This window comes from Mus musculus, chromosome 9 (genome assembly GCF_000001635.26).
Source record: "Mus musculus strain C57BL/6J chromosome 9, GRCm38.p6 C57BL/6J".
NCBI lineage: Eukaryota > Metazoa > Chordata > Mammalia > Rodentia > Muridae > Mus > Mus musculus.
This window is the reverse complement of record NC_000075.6, coordinates 44213966-44236487: the sequence shown is the minus strand read 5'-3', so window position 1 is coordinate 44236487 and position 22522 is coordinate 44213966. Positions and strand designations below refer to the sequence as shown.

General features: G+C 44.3%; 1 protein-coding gene across 4 annotated transcripts in view; it reads left to right on the top strand.

The window, feature by feature from the left end:
* Nucleotides 1-2228: 2228 nt before the first annotated feature.
* Nucleotides 2229-22522, top strand: part of Cbl (Casitas B-lineage lymphoma) — a 91284-nt gene continuing 70990 nt past the window's right edge. Inside the window, exon 1 of one of the 4 annotated variants that reach the window (XM_006509963.4) lies at nucleotides 2229-2788. In XM_006509963.4, the coding sequence (XP_006510026.1) occupies nucleotides 2600-2788 (189 nt within the window). In that variant the 5' untranslated portion in view covers nucleotides 2229-2599. Of the gene's footprint in view, nucleotides 2789-2906; nucleotides 3128-22522 lie in introns of those variants that run through there. The other 3 variants (NM_007619.2, XM_030244033.1, XM_017313115.2) reach the window with 3 other exon arrangements.

Here is a 22522-nt window from a genome sequence, read left to right as displayed (position 1 = left end):
GGGGTTTCAAATTGTCTCCTCCTAATGACTTACTGCTGGTGTGCAGTGAACTCTCAGGTTCCTGTAGAAAACAAACCAAGCAAATCAAAGAAAGAGACAGAACTATGGCCTGCTGCAGCAGAAACCAAGTGTGTGCTACATTATTCTACCATATGCAGATTTTACTGAAGATAAGGCAGGTTGGAAATATTTTTTATTTTAATTTTTAACTTTGAGACGAGGTCTCTTAGGAGCCCTGGCTCTCCTGGAACTCACTCTGTAGACCAGGCTGGCCTCAAACTCAAGAGATCTGCCTCTGCCTCTTGAGTGCCGGGATTAAAGGCGTGCGCCCCCGGTGCCTGGACAGCCCAAATGATTTTTGAAGAATGATGTGGATCTTAGAAGCACACTCCAGGCAGAGGGGACACACTCAGTGATGAGGAAGAAAATGTTGCTGTTGTCACTGTGTGACTTGGTAAGCTATCCAGCATAGAGTCTATGTATCATGAAGTAGTTTACAACTTTAAGTAAGATTGTGACTGTTAATTTTATTACAGATGAAACAGTGGGGAGGGTTCAAAGGTTTGGTTTGCGTGTGTGTGTGTTTCTGTCAGGCTACACTTTAGGAATGGTGACAGGATGAAGTGTCAGTGTCAGTGAAGAGGGTTTCAAAAGTCTGGGAGAGTAAGAAGGAAGGCCTGCAATTAGGGAGGGGCACAGGCCTTACCAAGTTTTGATGGTAATTTTAGAGTGCTGCCTATATTTTTCTTTGGTAGATTCTTCTTTTTTTTTTTTTTTCTAGGTAGAAAATGATAAAAATCTGGGCAGAGTGATACATGCCTATGATCCCAGCACCCAGGAGGCAGAGGCAGGAGCATCTTTGTGAGTTTATGGCCAGTCTGTTCTACATAAAGAGTTCCAGGATAGCCAGGACTACATAGAGAGACCCTGTCTGAAAACAAAAACCCCAAGCTCAATACCACCAACAAAAACAAAACAAAGAAATAAAAGGCAGGCTATTGACATGAAATGATAATACAGGTTCAAAAAGGTCTTAAAGATGACTGACTTGCAGCCGGGCGTGGTGGCGCACACCTTTAATCCCAGCACTTGGGAGGCAGAGGCAGGTGGATTTCTGAGTTCGAGGCCAGCCTGGTCTACAGAGTGAGTTCCAGGTCAGCCAGGACTACACAGAGAAACCCTGTCTCGAAAAAAAAAAAAAAAAATGACTGATTTGCAACCCAAAGTTGTGGGACTGAATAATTCTGGTGTTCAGAGACTGTTTTCTTTCTTCAAGTACTGGACAAGTTCAACAACCTACCAGCCAAAGGCTTGGTGGCAGAACTGAGTACTTAATGTCACCAAATGGTTTTGGAGCTAAAAAAATATTAGCAAACCAAGGTTGGGTACTTTCTTCTTCTTTGGAAAAGAAGTTCCTATTTTCAAAGTACTTCTAGTGAAGTCTGAAGATTAGGGAAGTGAAGGTGTCCGGGAGCTGAATTTCTGTTCCCTCCATGCAAGTGGCTCACAGCCTCTGTGGGCGGGGCCTCGTGCCGCCAGCGCATTCCGCTGAGCAATAGAATATCTTTAAAGTACATATTCAGTTCCCAGAAAAGGAATTGCTCTTCAGAAAGAAAAAGATCAAAAGGAAGTTACTTGTTTTAAAAAGGTTAAAAAGTCTGGAAGAAGCGCGTGAGACGCGAGTGTCCTTAACCTTAAACCTTTATGTGACTTAGTCTGCAAAAAGCTGCAGCAACTGAATTCCCAACCTTTGAGGGTTATAAATACCAAGGCGATTTTTAATCCCTGCGCTCGGGAGGTAGAGGCATGTGAATCTCTGTGAGTTCAGAGCCACCCTGGTCTACACAGCGAGTTCCAAGGCAGCCAGGGCTACATGGTGAAACAAGATGGTGGAATAGGGATATAGCTCAAGGTGGGGTACTTGTCTAGGATGTGTGAGGTCGTAGGTTCAATTCCAATCACCACAAAAATAAAAACACTAAGGGGAAGAAAACGAACTTTGGCTTTCTTTTTCCATCTTTCCACAAGATGAGGCAGATAACTCGAAGCTCAATATCCACATTTAGAAGACTCCTTCCATCCCTACCCGTCTTAATCCGAGCACAGCCATGACTCAACTCCCGGAGGCAACAAGCCCAGGCCACAACGAACATGGACGGCCAGGCTTCTCTTCTGCCTAGTGCGCAGGTTCTACCTTGGACCCCACCTCTTTCCTTCCATTCCTCTCTTCTCCAGCAGAGGGCGCAGGCACTGAGTTTTCTTTGGGCTCCGCCCCGCCCGTCCCAGTGGGTCAGGGCGGGAGCAGTGGGCGCGGAAACTTGGTCGAGGCTTTCCGGGAGCCGCGGGGCACGCGGGTGCACGCGAGCTCGTGCGCGCGTTGGGGGTCGCCGCGGCGTGCCGTGCTTGCCCGTCTCCGGCGCGCGCCCCCGCGTTGCGCCGGCCGCGCTCGCGCCCGCGCAGGGGCGCGCCTCAGGGCGGGCGCCTCCCTCTCACTCCCTGGGCTGCGAGCGCCGGCGGTGGTTGCCGGAGAGGCCCCTCCTTCTCGCCCGGCTCCATTCCCTCGCTCGCGGCCGAGCGGGCTCCCGACCCTCCGCTGGCCATGGCCGGCAACGTGAAGAAGAGCTCGGGCGCCGGCGGCGGCGGCTCTGGGGGCTCGGGAGCGGGCGGCCTGATCGGGCTCATGAAGGACGCCTTCCAGCCGCACCACCACCACCACCACCTCAGCCCGCACCCTCCCTGCACGGTGGACAAGAAGATGGTGGAGAAGTGCTGGAAGCTCATGGACAAGGTGAGCGGCCTGCGGGCGCGCGCGGCGCCGGGTGGGCGTGGGCGGTGGGGCGCCAGGGAGGGCTGCCGTTGGCAGTTGGGAACGTTGAGGTGTGGGGGAGCCAGACAAAGATGGGGTGGGGGCTGGGGGAGGGCTGGTCACCGCGCCACCCGGGCGGAAGTGCGATGGGGGTGCGGAGCTTGGGGATGTGGGTCGTCGAGTGAGCCCCGGGAGGTGGGCCTGGGGTGCTGGGGGTGGGATGTGTGTTGGATCTGCCGGCTACGGCTCCGGGTTTGGAAGAGGAGTCGCCCTGGGTGAGGGACTTGGGTTCAGGAGGCGGCCCGGCTGACTGCGGTCAGGGTGAGCTTATAGTTTTTTCTCATTAAGATGTAGCACACAGATCAAAGAAAAAGAGGTGGGTTTAAATGGGGGCAGGGAAGGAAGGAACTTCCCTTCTCCGCTAAGGATGGCTTAAGTTTTTGTCTTGCAAAGTGTTGGATGTAATCCATCGCTGCTGCTGAGATAGGCACTGGTTAAACCACAAGTTCTGGTTAGAACCATTATCTTTCGAAAGGTGGACTGACTGAGCGTGCTGAATTAATAGTCTGACTTCTACAGAACTTCCTGCTTGCTCTCGGTGCTTTTCGCTGGGCTGTAGTGTTTGATTTTTGTAACGGGCCTACCTGCTTATTATTTAAGACCCCTTTGATAGCCATTATAAAATCAGGTGCGGGGGTGGGGTTGCCTATGGTTAGCCCTTTAAGTCTGTCAATCAGGAGAATCTTACTTCCTTACAGTTGAGCCTGTATAATGTAGTCTTGTAGTTGGCCCCAGTACTTAAACGTGAATACACAATCTTGTCTTAACATTTTGTTGGAAGTCAGTGCTCTGTTTCCTTAACTCTTACCACAGTTATTATTTTTTTCAACATTCCTACTGCAGATAAATGTGATTAGGAGGCCCCGGCATGTAAGTGAATGGTGTTATTTCCTCCGGAGTAAATTTGGTTTTCTTTGGTTCCTCTCTGGGCCTAGGTTCCTCTTCTGTAAAGTTCTCTATGGGTTGTTTTGGACTAGAAACAGCCAATAAAATGATTATGAAGCACTTGGCCAATGTAACTGCTATATAAATGCTTAATAAGTCTTGTGTGAGAATTAACACTCTTGCACTCCATACCAGGTTTCAGAGCCACTTTTCCAGGGCTGACCCCCCCCCCCCTACATTAAGTAATTTGAATTGTGGCAGCCCCCCTCCCTGGTCCCAGTTGATATTGCAATTAATGGCATAAGTATGCTGATTATTTTGGTGTTGTGGAACTGACTTTATTGAAAAGATATGCTGATACCTTGTTTTTCTTTTTAAAATATTTGACTACTTTGGATATTTTGTGTGCATGTATGATTGTATCACATGCATGCAGTCAGATGTTGGGTTCCCTGGAACTGGAGTTATGGGTGCTTTCGAGCCAGATGCTGGGAATTGAACCTGTGTCTTCTGCATGAACAACAAATGCTCTTAACCACTGCACAGTCTCTCCAGGCCCAGTATAACCAAGACTGTCTGGAGATGGCAGGGAATGTAACCATTTTGTTTGTTTGTTTTCTTACTCACATCCCTCACACTTCTCCTGGTCACCCTTCTCCTGGTCACCCCTTTTCCCCAATCCCCCTCCCCTTCATTTCTGAGCAGGTGGGTGTCCCCCTGGGTATCCCCTTGACTCTGTCACTTGAAGTCTCTGTAATCTCTCCCACTGAGGCCAGACAAGGTGCTATGGAGCCTGGGGTGGCTGCCTCCTGTGGCCCAGCAGAAGCCCTGGTGGAGTGATTAGGACACCAACCCACCCACAGAACTTTTGACTCAACATTCATCCATGTTAGTTTCTCAAGACAAGCTTTCACTATGCATCTTCAGGCCAGTCTGGAACTCACAGCAGTCCTGCCTCAGCCTGTCAAGTGTTGCCTAAATCCATGTGTTGACATCTTTACAAAAATATTGAATGTCTTTACAGTTTGAAGTTTGTAGGTTAACATTTTGGGAGATTAACTGTTGGGGACTCCTGGTAGAGAAAAATAGTTTCATTTCTAGCTAGTTTCCCATATAGGATGTCTGAGTGGGTTCATTGTGTCAAAGTGATCCTGATTAGTGACTTCTGTAAAATAAGGAGCATTAAAACTATGTTTCTGCTAATGAAAGGTTCTAGCTATTCTGCATGGCAGCCCAAGTAAGCCCTCCTTTATTTGATCCGTGTTTTTATCACTTGAGCGTATTGAAATTTGAGTTTTCCTAGGGATGTTCAATCACTTACAGTCTCAGAGTTTTGATTGAACCTGTTTAGATTTTGGTGGTTTCAAGGACAGCAGGCTGCTAGCTTTACCCTTCTAGTCTAGGAAGACGGGATGTTTTACTCCTTAGTGCTTGTTTCTGAAGATGGTTTCAGCAGTGTGTCATCTAACCCGCCACTAATTGTGCTCAGCCCTTTCTCAGCTTAGGCCTGCAGGTTTGTACCACTTTTCAGACTTCCAGATTTTCTTAATACTTCCGGACTGTTACTTAATATCTAGTACTTGCTAAATTGCACCAACTCCTTTGCCCTTGGAGTTTTGGGGTTTCTTTTTACTTTTTTTTTTTTTTTTTTTTTTTGGTTTTTTTGAGACAGGGTTTCTCTGTGTAGCTCTGGCTGACCTGGAACTCATTTTGTAGACCAGGCTGGCCTCAAACTTAGAAATCCGCCTGCCTCTGCCTCCCAAGTGCTGGGATTAAAGGCGTGTGCCACCACGTCCGGCTTACTTTTTTTTTTTTTTTTTAAGGTCTTTTAAAAATACACATTATGGGCTGGTGAGATGGCTCAGTGGTTAAGAGCACTGACTGCTCTTCTGAAAGTCCTAAGTTCAAATCCCAGCAACCACATGGTGGCTCACAACCACCTGTAATGAGATCTGATGCCCTCTTCTGGTGTGTCAGAAGACAACTACAGTATACTTATGTATAGTAAATAAATCTTTATAAAAAAAAAAATACACATTATGTGTGTGTGTGTGTGTGTTTATGCATTCGATAGCCCATGTGTGGCCATCAAAGGACAACTTGTGAGAGTCAGTTCACTACTTCCATCAAGAGAGTCCCAACAGAGTGTTACTGCTTACTGCCCCTCCCCCAGTCTTTAAATGGGGTCATTATACCTTTTTGCTTTATATGTGTGAGTGTTTTCCCTGTGTGTATAATGTATATGCATCTCTGTATGCCTGCTGTCTACAGAGGGCCAGCAGGAGTCTTGATTCCCCTGGAACAGGAGTAACAGACTGCTGTGAACTTCCGTGCAGGTTCTGGGAAGTGAACCTAGGTCTTCTGCTAAGAGCAGTGGCTGCTGAGTGATCTCTTGAGCGCCTCATTGCATCTTCCTGATGTGTGGAATTCTGGAGTGAGTCCCTGAGTCATCACTTCATGCCTGTCTTGTTCTTGTGAAGGTTAGGTGTGTCTTATTCCAGCCCGCTGTTCACCAAGCCCTGGGGACTGCTGGTCCGCTCCTTCCCTCAGTGTTGGATGTCTGCAGCTCATCTAAGCTGTGGCCTTTGCTCAACATAGGCCCCGTTTGTTTTTTCTTTTTTGCTTGTCCTCTCCCCCCCCCCCCCCCCCCGTGTTACCAGGCTATTGTAGTAAATATTCGCAGAATTATTTCTCTGTAAAGAAGTTGCCTAGTACTTCAAAGACTAGACAGAGAAGTGAGGATGGAAAGAAGTTTCAAATGACCTTAACATGTAAATTTTAAATCACCAAGATATTTAATTTAGAGAGCTGGAAAATGCCATTGTAAAGTACAGCTGGGGTTGGCAGACATTTCCGGTAAAGAGAAAGATAGTAAATATTTTGGTCTTGCTGGTTAGCATGCTTAATCCCATATCTTTTGTTGTTGTTTTGAGGTTTTAAAACTTAAAAACTATTCTCAGCTTGAAGATCTTCCAGGCCACAATTTTCTCCCTCTGCAGTGGTAGGATCTTAGGATCACTGTAGCCCAGGCACTCCTGCATTACAGGCAGGCATCACCATACATAGCTTTCAGTTTTTGAGGTTAAAAGAAGTATTTTCAAAAAAGGATGATTTGGGGGCAGTGAGATGGCTCAGCAGGTAAATGGCCCTGCTGCCTTCCGAGTTAGCCTCAGAATGCACAAAGTGGAAGGAGACCCAAGTCCTACACATTGTCCTTTGAACACAGCACACATACAGGCACATGTGTGCATACACTAAATAATAAAAATGAAGAAAGTGATTTCCTTCTGTCATCTTTCTTTGTCCCCACCTGTTCCCTACTCCCAAAAGAACATTGGGTAAATTAGTATATTTGGAAGTAAAATGTCTTTAGTGTTTTCATTGGGCTTGTTGTCCTTCCCTCCTCTCTCCCTTCCATTTGATTTGCCTGCTGAGTTCCAGGCAGGTGCTAGGTGTTAGGCTCACACACTGCAGGAGCTGGGAAATGATAAGTGACTCCTGAAGTGGTCTGTCCAGAGAGACCGGGGGTCTCTCAGGTTTAAACACAAGCCATACTTGTTCCGAGTTTATCTTAGCCTCTAAGGCTCTTTGGTGTGCGTTCCTGCTGTTTTCTTTTTTAGATGCAGTCTCACTAACCTGGAACTCACATATCTGCCTGTCTCCATTTGCCAAGTGTTGGAATTAAATGCATACCACCACACCTGGCCTTTCGTTGTTTTTTTTCCTCTTGAACCCCACCATGGGTATTTTTGTTTGTATACTAGATTGGCCTCCTAGATTTTCTGTGATTCTCCTGCTTTAGTCTCCTGACAGCCAGGGTTATAGCCATACAAAGGCCACCATGCCAGACAACCTCTGAAGCTTGTAAACTCCACAGGGAAAGCAGCTATAAGCTATGTAAGCGGATTGTCTGTTACACTGTTAGGGCAGGGGAGCCTTACAGTAGTAGGTACTGTGTAAGTTTTTGCTAAATTAAGTTACTTGTATGACCAAAAGGAATTAACTGAAAGGAAAAGGCCTGTGGGTGGGAATTAAGTAGCTGATTTACTTATTTTGTTTTGTTGTGGAAGAATTTATTTCAGCCACAGTAAGTTTATTTCTTGTCATAACTCTTTATTGGTATCATCCTTGTTTTATAGGTGAAGGTAGTTAGGGTCAGAGGTTCAGTAATCCCCTGACTTGGAATCCAGGGTTAACTTACTTCCTAAGACTTTATAAGTTCATCTCTTTACTTCCTTCTCAGGTATAAAACAAATTGTCAATCGCAGAAGACATTACAGTGGAGCTAAAAGGGATATTTGTCAGTCACAGCCCACATAGATGATGCTGGTCTCACGAGATAGTCACGGAGCACTTCCTTCCCTTCATAGGACAGCACGCTGCTGTCTTATTGGTGCTGACACAAACCCCCTGTGAGGCCAGTCACATAGAATTACTACACTGCATTATACTTGGTAATGACGATAGATGTCTGTCACATTACTAGACTATACTATTTTAGTGTCTGTGTTCCTTCTAGTGAAGGTAAACAAACTGTATGCAGTGTTAAGCTGGGAGCAGCCTTCTAGACGCCATGTTTACAGCAGCCCTTACTTGATCAAGAGAGGCATCATGACTAGCTGTCATCTAGGTTTGTATAGGTACATGCTAATGCTAATGTTCAAGCAGCAAAATAACCTGAAGATGCATTTCTAGGAGAATCAGGATTGTGTTTTGAGAGAGACCTGTGTAGGTTCTCAAGGGTGATTCTCAACCTGGCCCTCATTTGTGTGGTGTCAAACTGTCGTTCTCTCAGTTGGTGTTAAGGTAATGTTTAACTAGTGCCATTCAATGGAATAAATGTTAGCTACTTCTCTCAGAGACATCTCATCATATAGCTTTAGCTGGAATGGAACTCTGGAACTCACTGTAGTTGAGGCTGGCCTTGAACTTTTAGTCCTCTTACCTGCGCCTCCCAAGCGTTGGGATCCAGACATGTGCTGCTCTGGCAGACTTCTGGTAGCTCTTGCTCGGTCAGAGTGAGTGCTTCACATTATGTGCATTGGCTACTCTGTGTGCTGAGCATGAGTGAGCGCACACATTCTTTCCCATTATATTAATTAATGTTGTCTATGATGGCATCTACCATGCCAGCCTAAGGGGAAGAGATGAGACAGGGACTCTATGCTGCCAGGCTGTTTGTTTGGTTTTTTTTTTCGAGACAGGGTTTCTCTGTATAGCCTTGGCTGTCCCGGAACTCACTTTGTAGACCAGGCTGGCCTCGAACTCAGAAATCCACCTGCCTCTGCCTCCCTTTAATTCCTCTGCTGGGATTAAAGGCGTGTGCCATCACGCCCGTTGTAAGGCTGGTTTTGAAATTCAAGTGATCCTCTGCCTCAAACCACCTTCTGCCCCTCCCCAGGTACTAGGATGATAGCTGTATACAACCCCACTCAGCACTTTTTACCATTTTTACTTTGACTTTGACTTTTTTTCAAGACAATGTCTCTTCTCTGGCTGTCCTAGAACTTGATTTCTATACCAGGCTGGCCTTTACCTCTGAGACCTTACTGCATCTGCCTCCTGAGTTCTGGGGTTAAAGGCGTGGCCACCATTCCCAGCATATCACTCCTACCTTTTATAGTTTATATATTTTTTGATTTTTGAGAGAGGCTTACATTTTGTAGCTCAGCTTGCCCTCGAACCTTCTGATTCTCATGTCTTTGTCTTTCAAATGCTGCGGTTTTAGGTATTTGCCACTATGCCTGGAAAATGTGCTCTTTTGTGTATTGTATGTTTTAGGACTCCTCCAGAGGATATGAAATTCTTCATTAACTCCAAATGTGTGAGATTTAAGGCAATTAAATATTTTGTATGACTGGTGTTCAAGTTTGAAAGGTCAGAAATAGGATTAAGGGCTCGGAAGATAGCTTAGTGGTTAAGAGCACTGACTGCTCTGCCACAGGACAGGAGTTTGATTCCCATCACACACATCTTTAACCCCAGGTTCAGGGGCTCTGATGTCTTTTTCTGGTCATCATGGCACTAGACATACACACTGTACATAGATGAACATGCAGGCAAAACATTTGTACACACAAGATAAAAAATATTTTAAAGTAGGATTAAATCAAGGCTAAACTTTTTGATGGCTCTTACGATAGAAAAATTTGCTTTTATTTAATATGTGCTTAGCTGGTTGTGTACATATAATAAACTGATAAATCATGATCACATTGGTCCCTGAGTCTTTCCCCTTAGAATTCATGTTGTATTCAAACATAAACTGTGAAAAAATTATTTCCTTAATGATTAACCTGGAACATTCAAAGAAAAGCAGATTGAGTTTTAGTTTGAAAACAGAGCCTAAATTTTAATCACGGTTTCTAAAGAAGTTGTTAATTCTGATGTCCATTAGGTTTGTTAGGAGGGGGATTGTAACAAGCAAGTCATTGTGAAGTGTTTTCGTGATTAGCACATTTTGTGCTGGAAGGAAATAGGTGGGAGTAGTCGCTAGGAGCACTGGAAAGCAGCCTCATGCTGTCCCCCACAGTGTTCCTTTCCACAGCAGCTTCTAAAAGGGGGAACGGTTTCTAATAATGACGTTGTGACATGTCCCTGGGGATGCAGGCACTGCTGAGAGCAGTGGTGGCACTACCTACACATAGCCGTCAGAACCAACAGTGGTGGGCAGTGTGCTCACTCAGCATGCTCCAAGTCTTGGGGTCTACCAGGGATGGTGTGGTGGCATGGGGACAGGACATGACACAAGGTGACACACTGGTGACACAAGGACTCAGTAGTGACTCTGGATTTTTTTCTCTATATCTTTTGGAATGGTTGGTGGATAAGTGTTTAGATGAGTCTGATGCCAGAGACCTTAAGTTACTGCTCTTTTTCCTCCAGCTCTGGTCTGCATGGAAGGCAACTTTGAACAAGGCTAATTTAATTCTCCAGTGCCGCATTGAATAGGATGGGGTCTGAATTTTTGTAATTTCTTGTTTTTTGTTTTATTTTTAGGGATAGGACCTTGCTAGCCCAGGCTGCTCACACTTTAAGCAGTCCACCTGCTTAGTCTCTCTAATGTTGGGGTTATAGGCATTGAGGTACCATCCTCAGGACTACTTCCTTCTTTAGATCTGCTTTGAGCAGCTGTGTGGATCTGTAGCACTTTTTTGAGAAAAAGAAAAATACAACTGTTGTATCATAAAATGCATAAAAGAAAATGTAGACGTCCTCATTACTTAGTGCTCATACTCCAAATGAGCTCCCTCTCTAGAAGCGTCTAGAGTTCACTCCTCTGCCCCATCCTGCTTCCTAAGTGGCTGAGGAACTCCATGGGGAGCATCATCTTTGAGACACTTACTGCACTATTGACTTGTAACCTGTAAAGTTTGTAGCATTTGGCTCCTTTTATTTTTCTTCCCTTCTGGTACTGGAGATGAAACCCAACGCCTTGAGAATACTGTGTAAATCCTGTCTAGCTGAATATTCACTCCAGACCAACAGTGACACCACAGAGGATCAGTAATTAGCCATTCTTTATATCTTGGAGCGGTTTTTAATTTCACATCTTTTTATAACTCCAGAATCTCAAAATACTGTGTCTAATAGCTTAATGTACTAAATTTTTTTTTACAAGTCTCTCAGTTTGTAACTGTGTGTGTGCACGTGCTTGTGTGCTTGCAAGGCCAGAGGCCAGCCTAAGGGGTTATTCATTCCTCAGACCCTTTCCACATTTGTTTTTGTTCTGGAACTGGCCATGTAGGCTAGGCTAGCTATCTTACACCATCGCAGATAGCCCCAGGTACTTGCCTATTTCTGCCTTCCCAGAGCTGGAATTACCCCTGCCTGACCTTTTTTTGTTGGTTGATGTTTGTAATGTGGATTTTGGTGGGTTGAATTAGGTCTTCATGCTTGCAAGGTAAGCACTGGACCAATTGAGCTCTTTCTCCAGTTCCTTTCTTTCATCTCAAGTAGCTCTCAAACTGGTGGACTGGTGAACTAGTGATCCTCAAAGTTTAAACTGGCATTTAGAGGGCTTGTTAAGTGGGAGAATCTGGTAGGCCTGGGGTGGGGCTGGGAGGGGGGTTGTTAAGTGGGAGAATTTGGTAGGTCTTAGGTGGGGCCTGGGACTCTGCATTCCTGACCCTCATCCAGGAAACAGTCTAGTTGGTCTAAGGATCGAATTTGATGTAGCAAGACTCTCTATATACTACAGTTGCTTTTATTTAGAAAAGCTTGATTTTTTTTTTTTTGTTAAAAAATGGCAGTATGGTATCTTAAATTATGAAAGTAACACATATTTTTTCTTTTTTAAACAAACAGTGGGGTCCTACCCCCCACTCCCCAGAGACAGGGTTTTTCTATGTAGCCCTGGCTGTCTTAACTCTCTTTGTAGACCAGACTGGCCTCAAACTCACAGAAATCTGCCTGCCTCTGCCTCCCAAGTGCTAGGATTAAAGGTGTACACCACCGTGCCTGGCAGAAACAGTGGGATTTTTACAGAATTTTTTTCTTTTATAAATTTGTTACATTTCTGAGATTTTTCCCATGTTTCCATGTCCCTATAAAAGCTTTCAAAGGACTGTGTAAAATTTTATGATATGGGTAAATTTGTTTAGTCTCTGCTTCCTGAGTTGTGGGATTAAAGATGTGTACTACCACATCTGGCTATTTTTAGGTTTTAATATTAGAAACAGTTTTTGTCTTGACATAGAGTTAAATAGATTAAATAGATAAACAGATTAAACATAGAGTTAAATAGGTTAAATAGAGATAGCCTTAAAATATTGATTCTTGATTCCGCTTCCTAGGTACTGGGATTAGAAGTATAAGCTAACACTCCTGGCCTAGTTTCTAAGTTTTTTTTTTCTTTTTAACTTTAATTTTTTTTATGTGTTTAGTGTCAGTATGAGTACAGTTTAAACACACACACACACACACACACACACACACACACACACACGCCTTTAATCCCAGGAAGCAGAGGCAAGCGGATCTCTGTGAGTTCAGAATCAGTCTGGTATACATAGTGAATTCTAGGACAGTCAGAGCTATGTACAAAGACCTGTGTCAAAAAAAAAAAAAAAAAAAAAAAAAAAGGTGTGTGGGGTGTGTAGGGTGGGGCTGGAGACGATGGCTCGGGGTTAAGCTCACTGGCTGCTCTTCCAGAGAACCTGGGTTCAATTCCCAGTACACACCCACATGATAGCTCACAACTATCTTTAATTCCTGTTCCAGAAAATCTGACACCCTCACATAGACATACATGCAGTCAAAGCATAAATATATATCAAATTAAAAAAATTATTTAAAAAAGTATGCACACATATTTCTATATGTACATATGTGTGTCGACACCTCTTTACAGTCACAGTTTTATCAAATGGAAACTCACATCGAAGAGCTGGAGAGTTAAGATGGTTCAGTGCTCACATTTAACAATCTGTGATGTATGTAAGTATAGGAAGGGCCCTGGGGACTCTCAGAGAGCTAGAGCCAGACCACCACTTAATTCCTGAGGAGACAAGAGGATTGGGAATGGAACTTCTTTAGTGCCCTAATCTGAAGTTGCATTGGGATAGCATCCAGAAGTTTTGCTAATGTTGCTTAATCTGTCCTTTGTGTTAGCATTTGGCTTGAAAGTTAAAGTTACATTGATTATTTCTGCATAGTTATGTTTTTCTCTTTAAAAATAGAGTATGTATAAAAACCGAACCATAAAGTATGATTGAGCTTCAGAACATATCGTTTTGCATTGAATGTATTTTTTCAGAAGATGTGATAAATGAAAGTGATGAGCTTTAAGTGGCTCTGTATGGTAACATGCTGCTGGTAACTGGACAAGAACGTACAGTTACGATTCAAGAGCCTGAACAGAGCTTTGGTAAATCAACATTGGAGGATAGTAGTTAGAAGAAAGGCTTTTTCCTTTGGGCCCTAAATTATTTAGTGATAGTAGGTTTTTATGAAAAGTATAGGTTGCAGATTTGTTTCTGGAAAATGGTCTTCTCTTGTGAGTGCCCGACTCGCCAGCAAAGCAGACGCCACAACAGGATCCTTCTGCACACGTTTATTGGGAGAGCTTGATTGCAGAGGCGAAAAGACCCCAAGCCCAGAACTGGTGCTGCTTATATAGGCCTTGGAGAGGCGTGTCTCACACCCGGATTGGTTATGCTTTCCACCTCATTTGCATGTTCCTCATCTGATTGGTTATTCTCTCTCAGTACCTCACTGAGCCTCATTATCATACCTCATTTGCATGTCTCTCATCTGATTGGTTATTCTCTCTCAGTATCTCATGGAGCCTCATTATCATGTCCAGGCCAGGCAGTGACTTGGTGAAAAACTTTACTGCATATGTACATATTGGTTGTTTACCCAAACTTATGCGTGGTGGCCAGCGGTAGCCAGTGCCACCTTGTAATGGCATATGTGGCTTCCCACAGTCTTCAGTTCTTTTTCTTTTCTTTTAAGCTTCCCTATGTATTTACACTTGTAAAACTGTTAGACCTTCTCTGGTTCGGAGAGGGTAGGGTTGGGTTTTTGAGACAGGTCCATACACACTGTAAGCCTCTTTCTGTCTCTCTAGTACTGGGGTTACAGCTTGTGTTCCATCATGCTAAGCTTGAACTTTCTATCTTTTGAAGTTTCTGTGGATTTTATTTTTTTTGTAAAAAAACACTTATTTTTACTTACATGTATACATGTGTGTATATGAATGCAGGTGACTGAGAGCCAGAGACATGGGGTTCCCCTGCAGGTGAAGTTACAGGTAGCGTGTGCTAGGAATTAAACTCCTGTCCTCTACCAGAACAGAAAGCACTCTTTACCATGGAATATCTCCCTGACCCTTTCTTTCTTTTTGTTTTTGTATTTTTATTGAGACAGAGTCTCTTATAGGTGATGTGGTCTTGAAATGTTGATCTTCCTGCCTTTACCTTCCCAAGTGCAGGGCTTACAGTCCAAGTGTGTGCTAACCTTGACTAGCATAGCCAAGCCTGGCTGGCATATTTTAAAAGACTTTAGAAATTGACCTAGTGCTTACATCCACAGACAAAAATTGAAGTTCAAAAAGATGAGTATCTGCCCATGTTAATGTATATGTACTTATTGTCCCCCTTTTATGATTTATTTATTTATTTATTGTGAGTACACTGTAGCTGTCTTCAGACACACCAGAAGAGGGCATCAGATTCCATTACAGATGGTTGTGAGCCACCATGTGGTTGCTGGGAATTGAACTCAGGACCTCTGGAAGAACAGTCAGTGCTCTTAACCACTCAGCCATTTCTCTAGCCCGGTGTACTTAGTGTCTAAAGCCACCAGACTAATGATCTTTCCTAAGGTGCCTCCTGTACTTGTGAGCAAGATTATTTTCAAAGCTGTAGTCAAGTTTTACATTCTGTACTGTGTATAGCTCCACTTAAAAAACATTTGTTTTTGTAATATTGCAATTTGTTCCTTTAAAAAGTGTGTATGTGCATGTGTTTGTGAGTGCATGTGGAGGTCAGGACAGCTTTTGGGAGTTGGGTTTGGCTTTCCTCCCTGTTGAGGCAGTCTCAGCTGGTCCAGGAGCCTTGGGCAGTTCTTGTTTCTATCTCCCATTTGCTGTTTAGACACTAGGATTACAGTGTGCAGCACTGGATCTAGCTTTCAGTGTGGGCTCCAGGGATGGAACTTGGATTGTCACACTTGTGTGGCTAGCAGTTTTACCCGCTGTGCCATCTCTCTGGCCCCAAAAGTTTTACTAATTTTACAGAAAAACTTGTAAATAAAAAATGTTTCATTGGGAACTGAGGAGGTGGTTTAGTGATGAAGTGCTTTGCTCACAAATCTGAGAACCAGAACCTGAGCCCAGTGCCCATGGAAGGAGCCGGGCACTGTGGTGCTTCTAATTCCAGTGCTGCAGTGGAGACAGGATTCCTGAAACTCACTGCCAGTCAGCCTAGCCTGCTTGTTGAGTGAGACCCAGGGCAGCAGGAGACTGTCTTAAAGAAGGATGACATCTGTAGTGGCTATTCCTGGTTGTCAACTTGACAATATTTGGAATGAACTACAATTCGGAATTGGAAGGCTCACCAGTGACCCTTATCTGGAGGCTTGGAGATCCTTATCTGGATCTTGGTTTGAAGATCTTGAGCCATAGTGGCTATGGATTCCAGAAGATTGAATCTCCGAGTTAAGGAACACACCTTTAATCTGGGCTATGCCTTTCATCTGGGATTAAAGGTGTGGTGGAACACACCTTTAATCTGGGCTACACCTTTTGCTGGAGACAATATAAGGACATTGGAAGAAGGGAGTCTAGCTCTAGCTCTTGCTCTTGCTCCTTCGCCTGCTTGCTGCGTGAGACTGAGTAACTGCTAGATCCTTGGACTTCCATTCACAGCTGCGACTGAACCATTGTTGGGAATTGGGCTGCCGACTGTAAGTCATCAATAAATTCCTTTACTATTTAGAAATTATCCATAAGTTCTGTGACTCTAGAGAACCCTGACTAATACAGAAGTTGGTACCAGGAGTGGTTCTAGAGTAACAGAAGTACAAGGATGAATCTTTTAAAATTCTGGAATTGGCTTGTTGATCCACCAGCACTTTCAACTATTGAAACCTCTCCAGATTCTCTCCCTCCTGGGAGCTCAGAGAATTTTGAAGACCCATGGTTGAAACTATATTCCGAACTTAAAGAAGCTAATGCCCTTGATTTTCTTAATGAATTAGGTGATTCAGTGCACAAAGCTTTCTACAAGATGGGGAAAAAATCGAAAAATGATTTTACTGGCTGGCTGCTCTTAGTATCTGTGGAAAAAATGATGAATGAAAGGAAGGAGTTGTGTGATAAAATCGAAAGGCTCCAGACACAAGTAAACGATCTAAAAGTTGCTAAGTGTGTCCTTGAGGAGAATCTTCTCTCTTGTAGCAATAGAGCTCAAGTTGCAGAAAATCAAACAGAAACTCTCATTGTAAGGTTGGCTGAACTACAGCGAAAATTCAAGTCTCAGCCTCAGAGTGTGTCGACAGTTAAAGTAAGGGCTCTAATTGGCAAAGAATGGGATCCTACAACATGGGATGGGGATGTGTGGGAAGACCATGTTGAAGCTGAGAATTTTGAATCCTCAGATTCTCAAGGGTTTGCCCCACCTGAGGAAGTAGTACCCTCAGCCCCACCTCTTGAAATAATGCCTTCCCCACATGAGGAAATTAATTTTGCAGAGTCTGCTCACGGCCCACCAATAGTTTCTTCTAGACCTGTAACCAGACTCAAAGCAAAACAGGCTCCTAGAGGGGAGGTAGAAAGTGTAGTCCATGAGGAAATTCGCTACACTACTAAGGAGCTTAATGAGTTTGCTAATTCATTCAAGCAGAAACCTGGTGAATATGTGTGGGAATGGATTTTAAGGGTGTGGGATAAGGGTGGAAGGAACATAAAACTAGAGCAGGCTGAGTTTATTGACATGGGTCCTCTGAGTAGAGATTCTAGGTTTAATACGGAAGCTCGCATAGTTAAAAAAGGTGTCAAAAGTTTGTTTGAATGGTTGGCTGAGGTGTTTATCAAAAGATGGCCTACTGGAAATGACTTGGAGATGCCTGATATTCCATGGCTTAGTGTTGATGAAGGGATTTTAAGACTTAGGGAAATTGCAATGCTAGAGTGGATATATTGTGTAAAGCATAATTGTCCACAATGGGAAGGTCCAGAAGATATGCCTTTCACCAGCTCTATAAGACGCAAATTGGTGAGAGGGGCACCAGCACATTTGAAGGGTTTTGTTCTTTCCCTTTTCCTTGTGCCAGATCTTAGCATTGGAGATGCTTCTGCTCAATTAGATGAATTAAATTCACTGGGTTTAGTTGGATTCCGAGGTAACAAGGGCCAGGTGGCAGCATTGAATCGCCCGAGACAAGGTGATTCTAGTTATTATAATGGACAGCGTAGACAAAAGAATGTTTATAATAACATACCCAGTAATGGTCAGCACAGGAGAGGTGAAATTTATAATGGCATGACTCGGTTGGACCTTTGGTACTGGCTAACCAATCATGGTGTTTCCAGGAATGAAATACATAGGAAGCCTACTGCATATTTGTTTGATCTGTATAAGCAGAAAAATTCTCAAACAAATGAAAGAAAGGCTACATTAGATCGTGGTAAACAGCCAAATGAAAGAAAGGCTACATTAGATCGTGGTAAACAGCAATCTCGGCCAGTGAATCAATTTCCAGACTTGAGACAGTTTGCAGATCCAGAACCCCTTGAATGAAGGGGTGGCCAGGTTCCGCTGAGGAAGGATCTTGATAAGACACTCAAAGGTTTTGCTGTTACCCTTTCTCCAGTTCTTCCCCAGAGGGACCTACGGCCTTTTACAAGGGTAACTGTACACTGGGGAAAAGGAAATAATCAGACTTTTCGGGGTCTGCTGGATACTGGTTCTGAGTTGACACTGATCCCAGGGGATCCCAAGAAACATTGTGGCCCTCCAGTTAAAGTAGGGGCTTATGGAGGGCAGGTGATTAATGGAGTTTTGACTGATGTCCGACTCACAGTAGGTCCAGTAGGTCCCCGGACACATCCTGTGGTGATTTCCCCAGTTCCAGAATGTATAATTGGGATAGATATACTCAGAAATTGGCAGAATTCTCATATTGGTTCCCTGAACTGTAGAGTGAGGGCTATTATGGTTGGAAAGGCCAAATGGAAGCCTTTAGAGTTGCCTTTGCCAAAGAAAATAGTGAATCAAAAACAGTATCGTATTCCTGGAGGCATTGCAGAAATTACTGCCACTATCAAGGACTTGAAAGACGCAGGGGTGGTGGTTCCCACCACATCTCCGTTTAACTCTCCTATCTGGCCAGTGCAGAAAACAGATGGATCATGGAGAATGACAGTTGATTATCGAAAACTAAATCAAGTAGTAACTCCAATTGCAGCTGCTGTACCAGATGTAGTTTCGTTACTTGAGCAAATTAACACATCTCCTGGCACCTGGTATGCGGCTATTGATCTGGCAAATGCCTTCTTCTCAGTACCTGTCCATAAGGACCACCAGAAGCAATTTGCTTTCAGTTGGCAAGGCCAACAGTATACCTTCACAGTTTTGCCTCAAGGATATATTAACTCTCCTGCCCTGTGTCATAATTTAGTTAGAAGGGATCTTGATCGTTTGGATCTTTCACAAAATATCACATTGGTGCACTATATTGATGACATTATGCTGATTGGACCAAGTGAGCAGGAAGTAGCAACCACTTTGGACTCATTGGTAACACATATGCGTATCAGAGGATGGGAAATAAATCCAACCAAAATTCAAGGACCATCTACCTCAGTGAAATTCTTAGGAGTCCAGTGGTGTGGGGCATGCAGAGATATTCCTTCTAAGGTGAAAGATAAGTTATTGCACCTGGCCCCTCCTACAACCAAGAAAGAAGCACAACGTTTAGTGGGTCTATTTGGATTCTGGAGACAACACATCCCTCACTTGGGTGTGTTACTTAGGCCTATTTACCAAGTGACTCGGAAAGCTGCTAGCTTTGTGTGGGGCCTGGAACAGGAGAAGGCCCTTCAACAGGTCCAGGCTGCTGTGCAGGCTGCTCTACCACTTGGACCATATGACCCAGCAGATCCGATGGTACTTGAGGTGTCTGTGGCTGATAGAGATGCTGTTTGGAGCCTCTGGCAGGCCCCTGTAGGTGAATCACAGAAAAGGCCTTTGGGATTTTGGAGCAAAGCTCTACCATCATCTGCAGACAACTATTCTCCCTTTGAAAAACAGCTCTTGGCCTGCTATTGGGCCTTAGTGGAAACTGAACGTCTGACAATAGGACACCAAGTCACTATGCGACCTGAACTACCCATCATGAGCTGGGTACTATCAGACCCTGCAAGTCATAAAGTGGGACGTGCACAGCAGCAGTCTATTATCAAATGGAAGTGGTATATACGTGATCGGGCCAGAGCAGGTCCTGAAGGCACAAGCAAGTTACATGAAGAAGTTGCTCAAATGCCTATGGTTTCTACTCCTGTTACAATGCCATCTGCTGCCAAGCATGCACCTATAGCCTCATGGGGTGTTCCCTATGATCAACTGACCGAAGAGGAGAAGACTAGAGCCTGGTTTACTGATGGCTCTGCACGTTATGCAGGCACCACCCAGAAGTGGACAGCTGCAGCATTACAACCCCTTTCTGGGACAACCTTGAAAGACACAGGTGAAGGGAAATCTTCACAGTGGGCAGAACTTCGGGCAGTACACATGGTATTACAGTTTGTTTGCAAGAAGAAATGGCCAGATGTACGATTATACACTGACTCATGGGCTGTAGCCAATGGATTGGCTGGATGGTCAGGGACTTGGAAAGATCACAATTGGAAAATTGGTGAGAAAGACATCTGGGGAAGAAGTATGTGGATAGATCTCTCCAAATGGGCAAAGGATGTGAAGATATTTGTGTCCCATGTAAATGCTCACCAAAAGGTGACTTCAGCTGAGGAGGAGTTCAATAATCAAGTGGATAAGATGACCCGTTCTGTGGACAATCAGCCTCTCTCCCCAGCCATCCCTGTCATTGCTCAATGGGCACATGAACAAAGTGGCCATGGTGGTCGAGATGGAGGTTATGCTTGGGCTCAGCAACATGGGCTTCCACTCACCAAGGCTGACCTGGCTACAGCTGCTGCTGATTGCCAGATCTGCCAACAGCAGAAACCAACACTGAGCCCCAGATATGGCACCATTCCTCGAGGTGACCAGCCAGCAACCTGGTGGCAGGTTGACTACATTGGACCACTTCCTTCGTGGAAAGGACAGCGTTTTGTTCTTACTGGAGTAGATACTTATTCTGGTTATGGATTTGCCTTTCCTGCACGTAATGCCTCTGCTAAAACCACCATTCACGGACTGACAGAATGCCTCATCTATCGTCATGGTATTCCACACAGTATTGCTTCTGACCAAGGAACTCATTTCACAGCCAGAGAAGTACGACAGTGGGCTCACGATCATGGAATTCACTGGTCTTACCACATTCCCCATCATCCTGAAGCAGCTGGGCTGATAGAAAGATGGAATGGCCTTTTGAAGACGCAGTTACAGCGCCAATTAGGTGGTAACAGCTTGGAAGGCTGGGGCAGAGTTCTTCAGAAGGCAGTATATGCTTTGAATCAGCGCTCGATATATGGTACAGTTTCACCCATAGCCAGGATTCATGGGTCCAGGAATCAAGGGGTGGAAAAAGGAATAGTTCCACTTACTATCACTCCTAGTGACCCTCTAGGAAAATTTTTGCTTCCTGTCCCCATAACTCTAGGTTCTGCTGGCCTAGAAGTTTTGGCTCCAGAGAGGGGAGTGCTCCTACCAGGAGCTACAACAAACATTTCATTGAACTGGAAGCTCAGACTTCCCCCTGGTCATTTTGGGCTTCTAATGCCCTTAAACCAACAGGCTAAAAAAGGAATAACAGTGTTAGGAGGGGTGATAGATCCAGATTACCATGGGGAAATTGGATTACCTCTTCACAATGGTGGTAAGCAAGATTATGTCTGGAGTGCAGGAGATCCCTTAGGGCGTCTCTTAGTACTACCATGTCCTGTGATTAAAGTCAATGGGAAACTACAACAGCCTAATCCAAGCAGGATGACAAAGGACGCAGACCCATCAGGAATGAAGGTATGGGTCAATCCTCCAGGAAAAGAGCCAAGACCTGCTGAGGTGCTGGCTGAAGGTGAAGGAAATACAGAATGGGTAGTAGAGGAAGGTAGTTATAAATACCAATTAAGGCCACGTAACCAGTTGCAGAAACGAGGATTATAAAGTAATATGAATGCCCATTGTAAATTTACTAATGCGTTTGCGATTGTACGAGGGATAGTTATATCATGTTAGGCGTATTTACAACCTTGTTATTGTTTCATGTGAACATGAGATATTATTTGTGTCAAGTTGACAAGGGGTGGATTGTAGTGGCTATTCCTGGTTGTCAACTTGACAATATTTGGAATGAACTACAATTCGGAATTGGAAGGCTCACCAGTGACCCTTATCTGGAGGCTTGGAGATCCTTATCTGGATCTTGGTTTGAAGATCTTGAGCCATAGTGGCTATGGATTCCAGAAGATTGAATCTCCGAGTTAAGGAACACACCTTTAATCTGGGCTATGCCTTTCATCTGGGATTAAAGGTGTGGTGGAACACACCTTTAATCTGGGCTACACCTTTTGCTGGAGACAATATAAGGACATTGGAAGAAGGGAGTCTAGCTCTAGCTCTTGCTCTTGCTCCTTCGCCTGCTTGCTGCGTGAGACTGAGTAACTGCTAGATCCTTGGACTTCCATTCACAGCTGCGACTGAACCATTGTTGGGAATTGGGCTGCCGACTGTAAGTCATCAATAAATTCCTTTACTATTTAGAAATTATCCATAAGTTCTGTGACTCTAGAGAACCCTGACTAATACAACATCTGAGGCTGTCTTGGCCTCCACCTGTGTATGTACACACATAGTGCGTACTTGTAAAAAATGCTGGTATGGGCAGGTTGAACTTTATGGAGAAAAAACATTTATTTAAAAATTATTTTGTATAAGTACTGTGACACAGAATATTTTCAGATTATTTACTGAGTGCTACACATTTGTTTAGAGAACCAAAGACACAGTTAAGAAGACAACAAATAAAAGCTCTAGCCCTTAGGAAACAAGCTTAGATATACCTTTCCTGCCTAGTTGGAAATGCAGATTCCTCACTGGTGGAGAAACTCTGTATTAGAACAAAAGCAGGCAGGCACTGTTC